Below are 15,291 nucleotides of genomic sequence, written 5' to 3' on the forward strand. Positions count from 1 at the left end.
GATTTTAAAAATTTTGTTAAACGTTAGGTTACAAGGTATAGTATAGTTTCAAGGGTCTATAGTGATCTGAATTTAGCTAAAACCTCATTGACATGGCCCCGAACTGACTGCATTCACACCATGTTTTGCCCTCCATTGAAAGGATCTGTTGGGTGGATTGCTGATATGTCCTTACAATAGAGATGAGGATGTATCCCACTGTATTTCTTGGTCGACACTCCCCACCCAAAAGCGAGAGAATGAGTTAAAATTGAGAGACAATGTTCAGGATGTTTCCCCAGTGATGTTACTGTTCTTATACAAGTGTATTCTCAGCAGAGGCCTGGGATGGATCTATTCTATTGCATCTGTCCCACACAGGTTATTATGGCCTCCACTGAGGGTATACCGTACATTGCTCAATATTAGGAAGCAGGATGGAAAGATGTGGCCTGCTACATTTCTCCATCTTGTGTTTCCTGCAGGATCCAACGTATACTGGTCAGATGAAGGCAAAAAGGATGCCACCATCTGCCAGTATGGTCTATGGATACGCTCAGCATATATATCAAGAGCTTATTTAGCAAGTAGAATGTCATTACAGCCATCTGAAACCAGGCTTCTAGTATTAAGAAAACACTGTTCATTTTGTGAATACAGCTTTCCAGGTTTTTATATGAAATATATTTGCAGGTTTCTAGTTAAACTAATTGTGTTACTTTCAATATGCTAAATATGAATGAAAGCATATATTATAGCAAGAACTACACATGTCTCAATTTTTCTGTTGGTCTCCCAATATTCTTGCTGGATCAACATATGAGTATCGTCCTTATACTTGACATGTACAGTAATTTAGTATAAGAAGAATATAAAAGGTTGCTCCCTGAATCAGAGGAAATTATTTGATTATATGTTTATAGTGGGTTATACAGGAACTGTCTGTTCTAATCGCTGACTGAAGTTGGATGCTACTATGACCAGGGATTTGCTTAGAGGGCAGTAAAGACGGAATAGTAAGAGGAGACCATAATCAGCCTAAACCAATCCAAGACAACAACTTTAACTCCCAATGCTTTATAGGAGCTCTACTAAGCAGATAGTGGTTTATTTGATAACTGAATACAACAGAAACAAGTATAATTGTCAGTGTAAAACTGTTCTTTGACACATACTGTACCTCAGTGCAAGAGAAGTAAAGCAATTATGTCTACAAGATTACAGAACAATATAGAAAATGTGTAATCATGTCCAAAGGTGAATATACCCTTTCAATGAATGTCCATTCTTTATTTCTTAAAAATAAATATATACTGAAACATAGTTCATAATCCACATAACAACACACACTGTACAAGTAGCCTCTAGAAAATAATATATTAATTTATGGTATAGCTGCTGGCCATCCAGGTATTTTCTTACCACAGCATTATATATCTTTCAATTATTATGGCAGGTTGGTAAAGTCACCAGACTGAACTTTTTTTTTTGCTATTGTGGTGGATAGACAGAAATATTGGATAGTCCTGTGTTATGTTTTACACATCAAAACGTCTGCAAATGGTCCAAGTAGAGTTTTATTAAATATGCAACGGATCCACACCAAATAGGTTGTTGACGGTTTAATGTTTTCAGAAAACGTGTGGTTCTGGTAAGATAATATGTAAGGCATATATGTGTTTTCTCCTTGCTCTTGTAGCCATACTTCATATTTCACATCTCTTACTTTCAAATACTTGAGATTCCATGGAATCTGCCAAGACACAGATAGCTTTGTTCCACTTGCTTCAGAAGAAGAAGCCTGGCATCTGGATTCCCTTACCTTCCCAGGATATATTCCATTTGCCCACTTCTGCTTCCGAGAACCAGGTTTAGTTTTAATAACACTTCTTATGCTTTGAATGAGAGATGATACATCCACTTTTGTGTCCTGATAGATACGGAAAAGCCATTCTGGGTTACGGCAGCAAAGATGACGTGGCACTTCCTTGCTTTTCATAATACGTTCTTGCTCACTGGCATCTAGATGGATAATGCCACCTTGCTCCCATGACCTCTCAGGGTATGCGATTGTGTTCGCCACATCTTTATTTTGCCAAGCAACATACTGGAGCTCCATGCCTGGAAGCGTCGCCAAAGTTTTATATGGTGTGTAGTGATGTGGGTTTACACCATAAGGAAAAAGCTCTACCACAGCAGCCCCTTTTGGCAGAAAGAGAGACAAGGCTAACTGTGCCCCATGCATACTGACAAGCATGGAAGCATTACTGACCAAGCGTACAATGTCTACAAAAGTGTGGTCTTCTAAAGAGACTGTGATAGTCTTCATCTGAAATTCCTGAGCAAGAGCCAGAAGCAATTCAGCCTCGTTTACAATAAGTCGATCCATTGTTCGGCTGAAAAGAACTATATAGTCATCAGAGGTGCTATCATCAGAGCTAATGTTCAGTTTTCCCAATATAAATTTTGTGAAGTGTCTTATTTCATTACCAGAAACTAATATATTTGCTTTTGGCCCCTGTGGCTGGACAAAACCATACTGATACCATGTTGTGATTTTCGTTAAACCAACATAAGACTTGGTGAAACAAAGTAACCTACCCAAATTTTTCAACTGCTCTTTAAAGAGAGGTTGCTTATTGCTCATAAGCTTGTACAGGTCAAAATGAGAACCCTCACCCCAACCCTCCATAAAGAATAGACGGGACTCCAGGTCCAAGTCTGGGAACTGCTGCATGGTGTAGAATATTGGGAGGAGGTCATCATGAAACACATGCATGAGGTTATCTGGATTAAACCTGTTCATGATGAGGGCAACATCTGGTACAAAGACAGGCTTGGGCATAAACTTTAGTGCAGCAGCTGGAAGCTCAACAAAATTAAAATATTGTGTGTTGTGGTCATCTACTGAAGACAAGTCTAGAAGAGCGGGTTGGAACCGTCTAGAACCCAAGCTTGGCAACATAAAGGATGAGTTGCTTTGAAAGAAGACAAACTCCTCTGCTTCCGTAGAGTAACAAAGTGACTCAAATCTGCACACACGATCGGTATGCATCCTACCCGTACAAACCATCTTAGTGCCATCTTCCACAAGAGCATATAAGGCCGCCTGATAGTCTATCCGTACCTGAGAAAACTCTTGGGATTGGCGTGTGAGGTCCAACTCCTCCTCAATAATTGAAAACTGTTCCCATAACTTGACATATTTCCACAACACTGCTGCCAGTATAGATACAAGCAGAGCATTAAAAACAGCAGATATGTTCATTCTGCAGATGTGCTGGGTCAGGATATCCACAAGGAAGCCTAATAGGAGTGACTGTCATTGTTATTCCACCTTAACATACTAGAGGGGACCTATGAAAAGAAAAATAAATAACAGTATAAAGCTAAAGAAACATCTGCATATCATCATGTACACTTTACATCAGAGAGGATATAAAAATAGGGTTGTGAACAAAGCTGAACATAACATTAATAATTCAGTACAGTATACAATTGTTAGAAAAAAAAGAATATCTCGGTTCAACACAAGCACTTTAAAAAGTCCACTGGTTTTCCCAACAGCCTGTTTTTTGTGTTGCCAAGCAAGCCCCCACTTTTTTAGTTATTTGAGTACTCCTACTCTTTTTAGCAGTCACAATAGTAGACGTACGTGGCTTAGTCATGTGTTTTAAAAGTGGTCACACACAATTGGTCACAATATGGTCATGTAAATGCAATGCTATTTACATGATCAACTGTGGGGAGTGCAACAAACAATACATAGGACACATGGCAGGGCACCTCAAGGTCAGAATCAGGCATCACTTATCGGATATAACTAATGATGCAGTTAATATTTCTTCAAAATCAAGACGATTTAGGGAGGTTTACAAGAAATCTACTTGTAACTTCTCCTGGATTAGGGGAGGTGACATCAAAAGGAAGTTACTTAATCAAGAAACATATTTGATTTCCCAAGTAGATTCCCGTTTACTATTATATATGATTTCTGATCGCAGGCACTACATAGTTTAATGTATATCTGATTTTTCACTGTTGGTTCCATACAATGTTACTTAATGACATAGTTTCGATCTTGTCGACAATCAAAATGTTTTGTCATTATAATGTTATAAGGTATTTGGGGTAAGGCTAATTTTTGGATAGTGACTACAATTAAATGCTATATCTATATTAATTTGTACTTAAGGTTTATGTTATTGTGTGCTAGTCCCATTGTATAATCATACTTCTTTGACATTGCTAGTGCTATTTTTGTATTAGTGTTTTTAACTAATGATGGAATTTTTGAATACTTACCTTGTCCGCCCAAATGGAACGCACCCTTGTCCCACCATAGCTCATATGACATGTGGAGGTGGGGTTTCACCTCCATACATCACACACAGGTGTTGGGCTTATAAGGCAATGATCAGTATGAGTATGTTGGAAACGTGTTGACCCCACTGCTTTACCTTGTGTTGGATGTTATGTGTTTTATACTTCAATAAAGATATCATCTGGAAAAGACCCTGGGAGTTCCTTTTGAGTGCCGATCCTATTCTATCTTACATTATTGTAGTTCAGGAATTAAAGGAAAGTTACAGCACAAGCAGTGTTTCTAAGAAGGAACATTATTTGGAGAATAAAAGCAGCAGATCCTGCTCCAAACTTGAAGTCATTTACACAATTAGTTATATTCTTTCCAGAAAACCCTTTGATAGGATGTTATTTATCAACATTGGAGTATGGAAAAAATAAGAATGAAAGGAAAGTGCGGATAGGGTGAACAGGTTTCAACAAGGTGCGTAATTGGTGGTTACCTTCATTAGTTACACATGTGACATCACTTCTATATAACTGTTATTCAGGTGGGGGTTGGACGCTGTTCTCTGGATGTAGGTTGTGTTTTGGTTAGTTCAGGGAATGATGCAATAGATGAAAATCAATAAAAGAATCCACAAGGGTTGACATTAAATCAATGCCAACTGCCCACTGACTATGGAAGTCAGCTAGTGCGGGGCTCTAGTCTGCAGCAACATCTTTCGGTGTTAAGGGAGTTTCTCCTGCTCCATGCAAACAGCATGGGAGGAGGAGAAACTGCTACAGTGCTGAAAGATGTAGCTGTTAGAGACAGCCAGAAACCCCAAGGAGAAAGCAGAAGTGTTTTATTGGCACCTCTGCCTTCTCCTTTCTTAACTGCATAGTGAAGTAGCTATATGCAGTGAGCTGGAAGACCAAGCAGCTAGGTTAATTCTAAGCGGTATGTGTAGAAAAAACATGCAATTCTCATTATCTGCCAAATACAATCCCAACAGTGACACATGGTGGTGGCAGCATCATGCTATGGGGGTGTTTTTCAGCTGCAGGGACAGGACAACTGGTTGCAATTGAAGGAAAGATGAATGCAGCAAAGTACAGAGATATTCTGGATAAAAACCTCTTCCAGAGTGCTCTGTACCTCAGACTGGGCCAAAAGTTCACCTTCCAACAAAACAATGGCCCTAAGCACACAGATAAAATAACCAAGCAGAGGCTTCAGAACAACTCTGTGACCATTCTTGACTGGTCCAGACAGAGCCCTGAGCTAAACCCAATTAAGCATCTGCAACACCCTCGCCGATGCAATGGCGAGAGAGGGTTTGCGAATACGTCCCACCTGCATGTAATACCATTACACTACATGGTCCTGATAGGATCAAGGGGAAATTGCAGTGGTTAATCCTGCCTGGCAAGGCAGATGTTAATTGGTGATGTAATTATGTCAACCAATGTCTGTGTTACATCCTGTCTCTGTGCACTGAGAGGTGATTGGAGGAGCAGCCACCACCTGACCAAGGGAAGGTAATAAAACCTCTGGCCAGGAGTGTTCTAGAGAAGTCTCTCCCCAGAGAGAGAAGAGAGCAGTCTCTCCCAGAAGGGAGAATAGACCGGTCCTAGTCAGGCCCTCTGGGTCTGCAGGACGCAAGCAGAGAGTAGTTAGCTGAGCAGTAGCTCAGAGTCTCTAGCACACCAGACCAGTGCAGGAAGAGCCTAGCCCCTGCCTGAAGTGGAACAATAAGACTAGAGTTAGTGTAGTGAGGAAAGGGGTATCATCCTACCTTCAAGGGTGATACCTGAAGAGATCCAGGACCGAGCTGAAGCCTCCTCTAAGGACACAGCTGCCTCCCAGCCTGCCCTTACATCCAGGCTGGTGACCTACATCCTGCGGCTCCCTCCAAATACCTCTCCAGTACTCCATCTACCTGTTAAAGGCACGTTTGCTGAAGTTTCTGTGGTTCCAATAAAGAACTGTAAGTTGTTTTCTTCAACCTCTGCCTTCGTCTGGTCCCTGCTACTACAACTCCCATCATCACCGGCACCCTGTCCACCACACAGAGACTCACACTCGGGACATTAAGGGGTTGCCCCAGGGAGATCCGCTATAGCAGCCGCTCCCTCATCATTTCTTGCCAACACCACCCTGCTGGAGACCTGCCAGGCTGTAGGACAGCCCTCCGGTTCCCCCGTACCAAGCACCGTGACACAAGCGTGCTTAGGCCGCAAACGCCAGCCACTCCGGTACTGCGGGCCCCGGCTGTCTCCAGGCCTCACCTCAAGGGCTAGGCCCCGGTGGGGGATGTTGCAAGTGGCGTCACGAACAGGATATAGACTTCTGTGCCTTATTACGGCATTAAAGACTTTCCTTTATTAAAAGACTGTGCTGCCTAACCCTGCTGCCATCCGGGTTTAGGCCCAAGGACTTGTGTGTTTCTGGAATGAACTGTGTTATACTGCTGCCACGTGCGGTCGAGCGCCACTCCCGCACTCCAGAGGTTAATCCTGGCAAGAACTGTACCAGCTCTGCTACATCCGGCGCTGCCGCGCCCGAAGATTTTTTCCTCAGAAACTGTGGCGCAGCAAATAATTCCAGCCCGCCAAAACCTTCACTGGCGGGAAACCCAGATGACAAATCAAGCTCCACCTCCGCGCGAAGCGCGCGAACCCCGCCTCCTGTGGCGCAGGAAAAATTAGAGCCCACCACAGCTCTTGGCGGGAAGGACTCGGACTCCTCCCACTGGCTCGAGGCGGACTTCCTGCCCTGCCTCAGAGAAGCGCCAGAACTGGAGTGGACTTTGGACAGAGAGGACAACGCCATGTGGGGTCCTCCGCCTCTCCCTCCTGTGGAGCGTCCGGAGTTTTACGAGGTCCTAGAGACTATGGTGGTGGTCTCTGCGCAGCCTGTCCGAAGACCCTCCGCTGGACATCGGCTGCACCGAGGATTGACTCGGGCCTTCGTCACCAGGACATGCTACCAAACGGTGACGCAGTACCAAATCCCACCCGGGCGGTTCCTCGTCCCTATCCCGGCTACCATCCCGGTACCGCGGGTCCACGTGGAGGCGCCACGTGGAGAGGCCCCGACTCCTGCTGAGCCAACGCCTGGGCCTCGTGTTGCCGCTCCACCTGCTCCGGGGCCTACTACTCCGGCTGCGCGGCCTGCTAGCCCCGATGTGGTGGTTCCTGACCCTTCGGTGGTTCCTGCTCCTGTTCCGGCACCTACCTGTCGTCCAAGGAGATCCGAGCCTGAACCGGAGCCACGAGCCCCAGCACCGAAACCTCTGCAGCCTCAAGGCCGAGGTGAGGCCGCCCGTCGGCGACTCCGAGACGCTGTCGCGGACCAGCGACGCAGAGAGGAGGCCCAGCGGTATATGGCCGGTCGATCTACAGCTGGAGCTTGGGTCGAGAAGAACCGCACCACCGGCATGGTCCGGTTCTTTGACAAGCGGAAGGGCTATGGCTTCGCCACCCAGGACTACACCGGACGGGAAGTATTTATACCCCGCCGGTCCGTCAAGAGGCCTGATCTGCCGGAGAGCCAGCACAACCTGAAGCCAGGCGAGTGTATTGAGTTCTCCCTGCAAGAGGGGCCCCGAGGACCTTGGGCGGCTGGCGTGATCCGGATCCCCGACTCCGACGAGGACCGCTACTTCCCGCAGGACGACTGGTATGAGGACGACGAGTGGCCGGAGTCTCCGAACACCTCTTCCTCCTCGGCTGCAAGTCCCCGGGCGGTGACCCACGTGAATGCCCCATCCACAGTAATTGTGAGTACGGGTCCCATTGCCATCCATGGGCCGGGCATGATACAGGGCGCCACCCCCACCGGTTCCCCTGCCGGGAGCATTGCCAGGTCCCGCGGCTCTTCTGTGGGAGAAGACATTCCGGCTAGTGAACCGTGTCCGGAGGTTCCATCTAGGCCCGCATCTCCCCTTGCCGGTTACCAATGGGGTGATGACCCGGCCCCGGAAGAACCGGAGCTGGAAGGAGCCGCGGCACGGCCGCTGGACTCTGTTTATTTCTTCCTGGACCCCTCTGTGGTCCCTGGCTCAGTTGAGCCCCCGGCTGGAACAGCCGACACCCCGGGCGACAGCGCTCCTCCCCCTGAAGGTCCGGAGGATGTTGCTGCACCTGCAGTACCCACTGCTGCCACCGGGTGTCCCCAGCCGGTACCTACTCCCGCTGAGGATGCACAGGATTCCCTGCAGGAGCTGGATCCTGTCTTTGCTGAACCCAGCGATACTGACTAATCCCTGATGGGCTGAAAGCCCGCTTCAGGTACTGTACTATGTACATATTGTATATTTCTGTCCTTACCCTATAGAGCCAGAGACTTTCCTGAGACTCTTACCCTTATTTATCTCAGTCAAGAGATTATACACTGTCATGTGCTATGATAGCACCCTTCCTCTGCCACAGCAGAGAGTTTCTTCAAAGGACTCTGTCCCTCTCCAAATAGAGGAGACCCTTTGCCTCTTCATTGCACTTTTCCCCCACATCAAGGGCTGTACCCAGAAGATGGACTTTGTCAGTAGAGACCTTCTGAGAGACTTTTTGCCAGATACTCCAGGGAAAAGTTGCTATTGCTATTGACTATTATTTTGCACTTAATGCCTTCCTTTCTAGGTATGGACATTCTGTTTGCACTTTTTATGCCTTTCCTTTTCAGGAAAAGAGACATTTGCTACCGTGCTACTCTGAGTAGCCTATCTATCTGTAACGTTATGTTATAAGATGTGTACCCATTGGGCTGCTAAGCCAATGTGATTTTGCTAACCTGTTGCACACTGTCATATATGCCAGTAGTCTGCATTAACCCTTTCATAGGCTTTTCAGGTTGTAGTGTGGCTGTGTCGGACCGTCTTTCTATGTAAAACACTGACCGCTACCTGATCCCTCAAACTGAGGTTTGCACATGGGGGTAGTCCGTAAACTGCGGGTCTTTAGGGGACCGGGGGTGTTACACAGATAGCACCTGGATGCCACTCATACATGGGTAAGGTTGTCAGTCAGGAGGTACTCGTGTCGCATATGCTCATGCAATGCAGATAGACACCATATAATTGCCGCCAGGGAAGAAGCGTTGATCAAACAAATATACAGGCCTTGGTGCAAGGAGTGGATTACAGGACATGACACCACACCTTTCCTACTGTACAGTTCGGTTTAATGGCGTCAGCGACCAACTGTCATACAGCTCTTACATATTTTTGTCTTAGTCCGACACCAACCCAGGTGCCTGTCTCCAGGACCATGGGCGGTTTGTCCCTACACCTCACATAGCCTGCACTTCCCAGAAGTGCCCTTAGCCCCCTCTGTGCCACAATACATCTGTAGTCGAGCCGAGGGCGGCTCTTTCAATTGCCCCCGGGGTATGCAACACCCTCGCCGATGCAATGGCGAGAGAGGGTTTGCGAATACGTCCCACCTGCATGTAATACCATTACACTACATGGTCCTGATAGGATCAAGGGGAAATTGCAGTGGTTTATCCTGCCTGGCAAGGCAGATGTTAATTGGTGATGTAATTATGTCAACCAATGTCTGTGTTACATCCTGTCTCTGTGCACTGAGAGGTGATTGGAGGAGCAGCCACCACCTGACCAAGGGAAGGTAATAAAACCTCTGGCCAGGAGTGTTCTAGAGAAGTCTCTCCCCAGAGAGAGAAGAGAGCAGTCTCTCCCAGAAGGGAGAATAGACCGGTCCTAGTCAGGCCCTCTGGGTCTGCAGGACGCAAGCAGAGAGTAGTTAGCTGAGCAGTAGCTCAGAGTCTCTAGCACACCAGACCAGTGCAGGAAGAGCCTAGCCCCTGCCTGAAGTGGAACAATAAGACTAGAGTTAGTGTAGTGAGGAAAGGGGTATCATCCTACCTTCAAGGGTGATACCTGAAGAGATCCAGGACCGAGCTGAAGCCTCCTCTAAGGACACAGCTGCCTCCCAGCCTGCCCTTACATCCAGGCTGGTGACCTACATCCTGCGGCTCCCTCCAAATACCTCTCCAGTACTCCATCTACCTGTTAAAGGCACGTTTGCTGAAGTTTCTGTGGTTCCAATAAAGAACTGTAAGTTGTTTTCTTCAACCTCTGCCTTCGTCTGGTCCCTGCTACTACAACTCCCATCATCACCGGCACCCTGTCCACCACACAGAGACTCACACTCGGGACATTAAGGGGTTGCCCCAGGGAGATCCGCTATAGCAGCCGCTCCCTCATCATTTCTTGCCAACACCACCCTGCTGGAGACCTGCCAGGCTGTAGGACAGCCCTCCGGTTCCCCCGTACCAAGCACCGTGACACAAGCGTGCTTAGGCCGCAACCGCCAGCCACTCCGGTACTGCGGGCCCCGGCTGTCTCCAGGCCTCACCTCAAGGGCTAGGCCCCGGTGGGGGATGTTGCACATCTCTGAAGAGATTTGGAAATTGGCCTCCACCAACATTCACCATCTAACATGAGGTAAGCGGAGAGGATTTGCAAGGAAAATTAGTAGAGGATCCCCAAATCCAAGAAGAACTTGTTAAATCATTCACAAGAAGACTCATGCCTGTACCAGCTCAAAGGTTGCTTCTACTTAATACTGAGCAAAGGGGCTGAATACTTATGTGATATTTCAGTTTTCCTTGTTTAATAAATATTCAAAAGCACCCAGAATTCAGTTTTTTTCTGTCAAGATGGGAACAGAGTGTACATTAATGACCAAAATAAAGAACTTTTTTGATCTTACCAATTGGCTGCAATGAGACAAAGAGTGAAAAACTTAAAGGTCTGAACACGTTCCGTACCCACTGTATATACATTTTATATATCAAAATGACCATCGCACACTAGGAAATTTATAAGACTTATTATGAGTTAATTTATATATTTAAAAAAAGTGTGATACATTACCAAAAAAAGCCTATTTAAACATTTGACTTTTGACTCGCCCTATGTGTCACAAAAAAAAGTTATTGCCCTTAAATCACTATTTGTTAAAAATGGCTAGTAATTAAAGCCTTTTCATTAAGGGGTTAAAGTGATGAATGTGTGTTTTGGATACGAACTGGACCTTTCCCCCATCTTTTTCCTCAGTACTTTTTAATGCTACTTGTAAGTAAAAAAAAAAAAAAGGGGGCACAGTCAGCACCATTCCTCAGAGTGTGTTCATACATGCCGTTTGGGGATGCGTCTGATTGTATGCGTTTTTCATGTTACAACGTGTTAGGCACGTTTAAAAGCATTTATCTTCACTGCTGGCAGTGTAAGTAGGTACGAAAATGTTAGCACAGCTGCTTACACTTCCAGCAATGAAGAAAAAGCTTTAAAGCTGCCATACACATGGTAACATGACACATGCGTTTAGATGCATTCCAAAACGTGTTGATTCTCTTTTTTAATTTAATCAGATCTTTCAGCAATAAGATAGTATGCCGTCCTGCTTTCCACCACCGGTGGTCATTCGGAATCTGGGGCAGCAATCTGGGGTTCTCCGATTTGAAGATTTCTAATTTCCTCGTTAGTTGACATCCCAATGATCATCCTAGTGACAGTAGTAAAGTGTGGGGAAAGCTTTCGTAAGTTGTATGTCCAGCAGCACCACCACTGTGTATTATGCTGTGTTCCTCTTAAATCAAACAAGTGAGGACAGGGCCTCTACAGTGAGAGACGCATTTCACAGCACTTCTATGCTAAATGGATGCAGATTCTGAAGTGAAGGCTTAAATAGAATCTGTCTCAAGGAGAATAGGTCAATTAGCAGCGGAGGGGCTGAGGAGCTGGCAATCAGGGACTAGAGGACATCAATGAGAGGACTCCAGTGCTGCAGATGATAAGCGACAGTAAGAAAACTAAGGCACGGTGTGGAGACAAGGTTTCTGTGACTACAATATATTGCTCAGGATTTACCAGTACAGTTCATGGCCATCATTTGCAAATCCTCTAAGGCAGGGACAAAAGTCATATTAAGCTTTTAGTGTAGCAGAACATAGCAGCATATTATTGGTGCTACAGTCATGATCACATTGCGATGGTAACGCAATGTTAACTTATCATATGATCATGACCGGAGCCTTGGAATTGTGAATAGAATTGTGAAAACGCCATGCCTGAACCCGGCCCCGGCTCGCTTGGTAACTGCATTCATCAAGAAACGTTAACCGCTCCACCAAAAATAAATAGCACAGTGGCCACATTCTTTTCACGCTATTAATAACGGAAGCGTAAATGAAGGCAAGTATACGTACATTGAAGTCAATGGGGAACTAAATGTTCGGTTTCGATTTTAATTTCTGTTATGCTCTACTCAAATGGACAGTGTAATGAAAAGCCGGATACAGGTGTGAACTGGGCCTTATTCATACACAACCACAGCTGGTGATAGTAGTGACTGTAAGGTGAGTTTTTCCCGCTGTTATCTGCCTCCCCTCCTAGAAATAAGTGTGGGGCGACATAAGGAAGCTCTTACACTTATTACAGACATAAATATATAGCTACAGCACAAAGTATTCTACTAGTGTAAGCTATAACAACTGTAATGTAATACCTATGCTGTCATACAGCATTTATTTATTTATTGGGAGATCATGACCTCACAAGGACTATGATGACATCAACTGGAAGGTAATAGTGGTAGGAGAAAAGGACCTTCATGACGTCACATCCATGTGATCAGTCACATGCAAGAAAATCCAGCCTTTTTGTTAGTGTTTACCCCTCGTGCATGTGCTGTATGGTTGTGCCCTCCATGCGGCTCACAGTGCGCACTGCTCCTATTACCTGCTCTTTAGGCCACTGATGAGGTGACATCAAAAGAAAACCTCGTGAATCATCTCAACTTGCAGATTCTGCACGGATCAAGGACCTTTAGTGTCGTCAGAAGATAGAAGTTATTGAGCTCAAGGACCTTTGATGATGTCATGACCACATGACTAGTTCCAGGCGTGGGAGGAGTCAGGCTTCTCTCTCTACTGTGGAGATGCCGGCAGGATGTGTATAGTGCAGAGCTGCGCGGAGGGTTTCTTGTTAACACGTGATACGGCTCTGTGCGGAGGGTTTCTTGTTAACACGTGATGCGGCTCTGTGCGGAGGGTTTCTTGTGATCCGGCACTGTCTGTGTTTGGCTTGATGCGTTTATGCAGGTTTTCTTGTATTACAGAATTCAGGACTTGTGTCCAATTATAAGGGACAGGAGACTGATGCTGCTCATGCCTGACGTCTATTTTCCTGAATTCTTGTAACTGTCTTCTGGGTATTATGATAGAAGATTGTCAATTCGGGTTCATGCAAATGGGCGTGTTTGATATCAGTATGCAATCCGTTTTTCTTTTTTGCAGATAGCATACTGCCGCACAGGTGTGCAATTTTTTTTTATGGTGTGAGAAAAAGTTGTAGCAATCACAATTTTTTTTGCAGACTATAGAACTCCACATAAGTCAGTGGATCTGCAAAAAAACCCCACGCAAGGATGTAAATAAAACGGATTTGCATACAATATTGACTGTATACGAATATCGCACATCTGCGTTTTTTGGGGATGCGCAATGGACACATCTGTCTGATAAGCCCTTCGTGTGAGTTTGCTGTGAGTTCAAGGGAATCTGTCAGCAGTTTGACCATACAGAGCTGCAGTGCTGGGTGAGTGTCCTCACACTGCTGTGCTCTTAGCTATGTATTGAGAAGTTGTATAGGCCCTCCTTCTGCTAAGTGACTTATGTTGCAGACTTCTGGTTGAATATTACCCCAGTCTGTAATAGGGAATGATGCGAGGGATGGTGGAGGTCAAGAGATAAAGTACCGGAGGCTACTATGTGTGGCGAGATGGAGGACAGCAGTGTTACAATGATAGCGTTATCGGAAACCTCCAATAACGCTAGCAGACACTGCTGTGATGTACGATAGAAACGCCGGACCGCTATCCCGCCCCCTCATGAATAGTGTATACACTAGTGTACATCGCGGCAGTGTCTGCTAGCGTTGTCAGAGATTTCCGATAACACTAGCAGTGTAACACTGCTGCATCTATTTAGTAAGCAGCTCCTGCCGTTTTTACAGGTCCTGTCCTCTTTAAGCTCAATATTATAGTATGTTTGTGGGTGGGACAATGGGGTCCCTCTTTCTGTAGCCCAAAAGTTGGGAGTTATGCAGTGGCCATCGGTACAAAGTACTTACCTGCTTGCACTCTAACAGCCTCTTTGCTGTTCTGCAGCTCTCTGCAAATGGACCCACCCAAAATAAATAGTTAATTAACTATAATTAAAAAGCACTGTCCTTATCCATAAACGGCTCCTTTCATGGCTGCGATGTTAAAAAAAAAAAAAAAAAACTGTTTATAAACCTGATGTGAGTTCAATGATATTAATGTGGTCTGGTATTTGCAGTGTTAACTGCCTCCTTGTTCATGATTGACAGGTCTCACTGCTAGGACATGGAGATAGAGCTCTTTTACATCATTAGGCACTTCATGTCATATAACATCATCTTTACCTTTTACCCAGTTACATTTGCAATGTCTACCCTATGTATGTATCTGATAACATGAAATCACAGCAGCCTCTATGGATTTCTACTCCTTCTCATCCTCCATGGCAGCTGCTGTTATTTCATGTTATCAGATACATACACAGGGAAGACGTTGCAAACGTAACTGGGTAAAGGGCCTTGAATGATATCACCCTGGTCACATGACATCCTGAGAAGAGACATAGGGACTAGATGGGAGGTGCAGGCCGTGCATGATACGCCCCCTCTAATGCCAGATAATATTAGATAAAGTTAATTTATGGGGATGTAACCTAGCTAAAAGAAGGGTGTCACCTAGTTAAGGGCTCTTTGGGAACCTGTATCTAACGGGCTTTGTGAAAATGTGGTGACAGGTTCCCTTTAAAAGCACATGTACATTTGATTATTTAGTTACAGGAGAGAATGGTCAAGAAGTGGACCAAGACTGATTGTTAAGCAGTGTCTTGGTCCCTAGGACCACCAGAATACATAATTCCGATGGTTTTAGGCGACCCCTGTGAGACAGTTGCTTGAC

The 15,291-nt window shown here is 45.4% G+C and overlaps 1 protein-coding gene across 3 annotated transcripts in view; it reads right to left on the reverse strand.

Moving 5' to 3' along the window:
- Nucleotides 1-1,071: 1,071 nt before the first annotated feature.
- POMGNT2 (protein O-linked mannose N-acetylglucosaminyltransferase 2 (beta 1,4-)) overlaps nucleotides 1,072-15,291 on the reverse strand; it is a 28,462-nt gene continuing 14,242 nt past the window's right edge. For 2 of the 3 annotated variants that reach the window (XM_072153524.1, XM_072153521.1), the window contains exon 2: nucleotides 1,072-3,336. In XM_072153524.1, the coding sequence (XP_072009625.1) occupies nucleotides 1,511-3,247 (1,737 nt within the window). In that variant the 5' untranslated portion in view covers nucleotides 3,248-3,336 and the 3' untranslated portion in view covers nucleotides 1,072-1,510. Of the gene's footprint in view, nucleotides 3,337-13,034; nucleotides 13,202-15,291 lie in introns of those variants that run through there. The other variant, XM_072153522.1, reaches the window with a different exon arrangement.

This window comes from Engystomops pustulosus, chromosome 5 (assembly GCF_040894005.1).
Source record: "Engystomops pustulosus chromosome 5, aEngPut4.maternal, whole genome shotgun sequence".
NCBI lineage: Eukaryota > Metazoa > Chordata > Amphibia > Anura > Leptodactylidae > Engystomops > Engystomops pustulosus.